The sequence below is a fragment of the Salvelinus sp. IW2-2015 genome, linkage group LG30 (genome assembly GCF_002910315.2).
Source record: "Salvelinus sp. IW2-2015 linkage group LG30, ASM291031v2, whole genome shotgun sequence".
Lineage (NCBI taxonomy): Eukaryota > Metazoa > Chordata > Actinopteri > Salmoniformes > Salmonidae > Salvelinus > Salvelinus sp. IW2-2015.
Window position 1 is genome coordinate 21587707 of NC_036869.1, and position 4734 is coordinate 21592440.

At 46.5% G+C, this 4734-nt stretch overlaps 1 protein-coding gene across 4 annotated transcripts in view; it reads right to left on the reverse strand.

Moving 5' to 3' along the window:
• Positions 1–111: 111 nt before the first annotated feature.
• LOC111955294 (exostosin-1c) overlaps positions 112–4734 on the reverse strand; it is a 101783-nt gene continuing 97160 nt past the window's right edge. For 3 of the 4 annotated variants that reach the window (XM_070436011.1, XM_023975476.2, XM_023975475.2), the window contains exons 5-12: positions 4550–4669; positions 3713–3845; positions 3042–3160; positions 2766–2861; positions 2423–2509; positions 2171–2331; positions 1571–1796; positions 112–763 (exon numbers count right to left, since the gene is read on the reverse strand). In XM_070436011.1, the coding sequence (XP_070292112.1) occupies positions 575–763; positions 1571–1796; positions 2171–2331; positions 2423–2509; positions 2766–2861; positions 3042–3160; positions 3713–3845; positions 4550–4669 (1131 nt within the window). In that variant the 3' untranslated portion in view covers positions 112–574. The remainder of the gene's footprint in view (positions 764–1570; positions 1797–2170; positions 2332–2422; positions 2510–2765; positions 2862–3041; positions 3161–3712; positions 3846–4549; positions 4670–4734) is intronic. The other variant, XM_070436012.1, reaches the window with a different exon arrangement.

Here is a 4734-nt window from a genome sequence, read left to right on the forward strand (position 1 = left end):
ATTTTGTGAGAAATGTTTGMGTTGCCTTTGATACTCTGAAGGGTCTGGTGAATGGAGTTGAAGTGATGCTATGCGACGTCAAAAGTCTACATGCGAGTTGAACACCACCACTTGCACTTGGGAAATGTTTTTATTGGTCTTACAGTTACGTGATGTGAAATGAATCAATTGCTTTTTCCGACTGTCCCAACTCCCAGATGTACCGTAGAAATACGCCAGCTGCAGTGCACTGCACCAGCAACTGTCCGCTTGGCGCCTTCCTTCGATATGAAATACGGATCCCCTCCATTCAGACTACAATGGGAGTGGTTGACATCTTCAACAAGTGTTCATTCACCCATCCTTTACCAACGGGGAACCAATCACAAGGGTCATTAGGCCTCCTCCATATTCTCCTCCTCAAATAGCCCGTTGTCTCAGACCCCTGGAGGCGGATTCTAGCGCTTCGCTTTAGGTCCCTTTTCTTCCTCGTTTATCATCAGATCAGTCCACCAGGGTCTGTCTGTCTGTCTGTCTACATTTAACCACCAGACCAGGCCTCCACACTGTATTCCTCTATCCGTCTGTTGGTCCGTCAGGCACGTTCCAGGTCCTTGTACCTCTTGCGCAGGACAGACACCTGGTCCTTGAAGAGCAGGGGGTCCAGACGGAACTGGGAGTGGACCAGGGGCATGTATCCGAACCAGCTGGCGAAGCTGTTCACACACTCCTGCCTCTGGGTAAAGTGCTCTGGGTTGGCCCACGGAGCACTCATCTTCGTACCCTAGGAGGAGATAGGGAAAGAGGATATGGAGGAGAGAGAAARAGGGCGAGTTTGAAACCAAGGTCGTCGTACGCAAAGTGGCACATCACATCAGTGTACAGACAGGGTGAACAAATGGAATTATGGTTCTGTACACTGTGGGAATGTATACCGTAGATAATTACTGGCGACGTCATAACTCAATCTTATCTACAGGCTGATAAAGGCGTGTGGCTGATACGTATATTGCAGGTCAGAAAACTAGGGAACTGTTACAATTACGATGGCTAGTTGATCTCACTTCGGACACATTGGGTTGCTCAGAACTATTCTTATCTCCAGTCTGATAGAGTAAGAAGGAATAACCTTCAGTCTGTGACGTACATGCTGACATACACTCTATGTCTTTCTGGGACAATCTCATCTTCACTAAAATAGACTGGAGTGAAGGTATTGTCATGTTTAAAAAGAGTTGTCATTCTTATCAGCAACTGTCAATTACTGGCAGCGGACATTTACAGGAAATGGTTTTGTTGAGGTTGTTCAACGGGCTGACTTTCAGCCGAGGTCATTTGAACATAAAGGGTTTGCTCTTGATTAGTATTGTGTGTTCAAATGTATTTTGTGCCTGAGAGTGCAGAAAAGGATTCAATTATTATTTTATAACAATATCTATTAGTGATGTGACGCTGTCTAACCCTTGTTAATAAGTGATTTAATTGCCTTTGTTTTGGACACCAATACAACTGTCATGCTTTGATATCGTTAAAAAACAACTCATAATGAGCACTCATTGATCAGATTCACCATCTATGGGTGTGGCCTCACCTGTGKGCTGGGCAGCTCATTGGTCAGATTCACCGTTGATGGGTGGGGCCTCACCTGTGGGCTGGGAAGCTCCTTGTACTGTTTCCTCTGGGCCACTTTGATTGGCGGCAGGTGGGTGACGGCGGAAACMAGGAAGTTCATGAGGATGTCCTCACAGTTGGAGGTGCGGTCCACCAGTGCCCGCAGGGAAGGGGGCAGGTAGTGGGAGAACAGGTAGTGATAGTACCTGATGGAGAGGAAACGGAAGGTTGAGAGATAGCAAAGTGATCATTAAAGAGGGCAAAGAAATAGGTGATGTAGACGATGTATGTATCTACTTGTCAGATCTTGTTGGTTGGGGTATTGATATTGAACTGTACATGAAGCATGGCAATGCAAGGGCATTAAGGGACCCCGTGTAGTAGTCACAGCTCAAAGACCATCTGTTGAATGTTCTTAGTTTGTTTTCTATGTTCTATTGTGGGTCAGTAGATATACTGCTCAGCTGTACATGATGTGACAGTCATAGAAACAGAATGCATAGAAAGGGCTTGGAACCTCTAACCCTGGCAATTTGACCGGTTGACTGGAATGGGGAGGCCGATTCTATGGTTACAGCACCTGTGGTAGAAGGCTGCTCCTGTCAGAACGATGGAGTACTCGTTAGTCCACTTGGAGGTGTACCCCCACGCATTCTTCACTGGGTCCCAGAAGTGACTCCTGGGAGGGTAGCCCACGATGCGCTCAGGAAAACTCACCCACACCAAGAAGGCAAAGTTCACCTGCGGGGAAGAGTGAGTACAGTTAGATGGCTTAAGCGTGTGTCTGTGTGTGTTTTCTACCACAGTGTGTTGTTGTATAGGAAGGTCATACCTCACTGGTCAGCAGGACTGTATCTTCATCCAGACTCAGCACTGCCTCTGTCTCTATGGCCACGTTGGGCAGGAAACGACTGCTCGTCTGCAGAGAGAGAGAGAGAGATGGTAATTTCCATTCCTTGTTAAGTTTGAATGTGGTTGGTTTGTGCGTTGGAGAATGAAGGAATGACAGGGACACTGTCTGCTCCACTGAGGTCTGGTATGGTGAGAGAGAGGATGAGTCAATGACAAGCAGTGACAAAGGAAGGTCACTCCCATAGATTCACGGTCAGAGGGGGTGACAGTGTGTCATTCTGCCACTCGTGGCCTGGGTTTGGCAACTCGTCATTGTCACTCACCTTCCTCCTACCGTCTGTCACAGTGAGGGGGACAGGCATGGGGGGCCATTTACTCCGGTGGGGCGGTGGTTTCTCACTGTTCCACAGGATGATGATCTAGAGGGGGAGGGAATAGAGTGTGACACAGTAAGCATGAAGGCTTGATGATCTGAAAAGGGGGAGGGAATAGAGTGTGACACAATAAGCATAAGGGTTATTAGGCTTAATGAAGCAATGTAGAGCAGTCTGTTTGCTACCTATGACCTCTCTTTCACCGACATGCTAAAACACACTCACCTGTGAACAGTATTTGGACTTGGAGACCACCTGAAGCAGCTTCATGATTGGCTGAGACTGGGAGACCAATGGGGAGACGGCATGGATGATGGCGGTGAACTCTTGACCTGGACTGACCCCTGCAGGAAGGAATGAGGAGGGAGGAAAGGTAAGGGAGAATCATTTCTACTTTTACAAGGGTGTAATTGCAGACCGCAATTAGGGGCGTTTTCTGATATTGGCATTTCTTGATGTCAAGTTCTACCCATTGATGCTCGCCATTGGTCCGTGGCTGTATCATTGTGGCTAAGCCTAACCCTAACCCTTCTCCTACCCTTAACCTCAGTCCCCTAACGTGTCACGCTAAATTCACCTAACCTGCCACGTAATTCACCTAACCTGCCACGTTACTTATCCTCACCTGCCAAGTTAGTTATCCTAACCTGCTATGTATCAGGGAAACGTCACTTTTACGATCTACCTTGCATATACTGTATGAAAGTAGTAACATATTACTGAAGGAGACAAATATTAGATTTGCTTCGTGTACTAATTAGAAACTTTATGAAATGTCTATTTTTGTTTTGTTTTATCAGAGTAGACCCTATAGAGGATATATGGATGAGCCAGTCTAGTGAGGTAGGTATGAACTAGTCAGAACCGGTCCAGTCCAGTTTGGTGTGGTTCCTTACCTAGGCTCAGGTAATAGAAGGGGAAGTGGGCCAGGTGAGTGGAGTACTCTGGCAGGACCAGTAGGCCCCCTGGCAGGGAGTTCCACATGTACTTATTTCTGGAGACGTGAGAGAAAACCCGGTCCTTAATTATCTGAGAGAAGAGAGAGAGAGAGAGAAAGAGAAAGAGAGAAAGAGAGAGAGAGAAAGAGAAAAAGAGAGAGAGAGAGAGAAAGAGAAAAAGAGAGAGAGAGAGAACGAGAAAAAGAGAGAGAGAGAAAAAGAGAAAAAGAGAGAGAGAGAAAAAGAGAAGAGAGAGAAAAAGAGAGAGAGAGAGAGAGAAAAAGAGAGAGAAAGAGAAAAAGAGAGAGAGAAAGAGAAAAAGAGAGAGAACGAGAAAAAGAGAGAGAGAGAGAGAAGAGAGAAAGAACAAGGTGAGGTTTGAGGGGAGCTACGTATGTTAATCTGTTAGAACGCCCTGAAGTACCCATATGTTCAAACCATAATTATATATGATCATATGGGCTGGCCAACTGTGTGTGTGTAAAACTGAAGTAATCACCTCAAGAATACAAATGCAGTTATCTGTTGCTTAAGTACATGCACTTCCTCACTTTGACCAGCTGGCGTCAGTATAAGAACAAAACATCCAATCCAATCCCATACAAATGAACGTGAGGTGAATCCATCTCTCTCTCAGTTTCTGGGTCGTTCATTAGAGCACACTGCAGTAAAACAGTTTGCAACAGAAAACTAAAACAGGCATTTCTTATTGGACAAGGTCCAGATAGTCCTTCCCTGTTTCAGTAYGTTTCCTCCCGTTTGGTGCCTAATGACCCTACACTCCTTATCAACTACCTCCAGTGTGGTGAGGACTATCTTGTCCACGGAGGAGAAGTAGGCATCCCATAGCATCTGGGTCCGCTGCCTCAGAGCTAGGACTCGCTCATTTCCCACCGCATGCACTGTAGACGGGACCTGGGAGAGAGAGGATGAGGAGGAGGAGGAGGAAGGAGGGAGAGAGAGAGGGTGGAAGTTGAGAG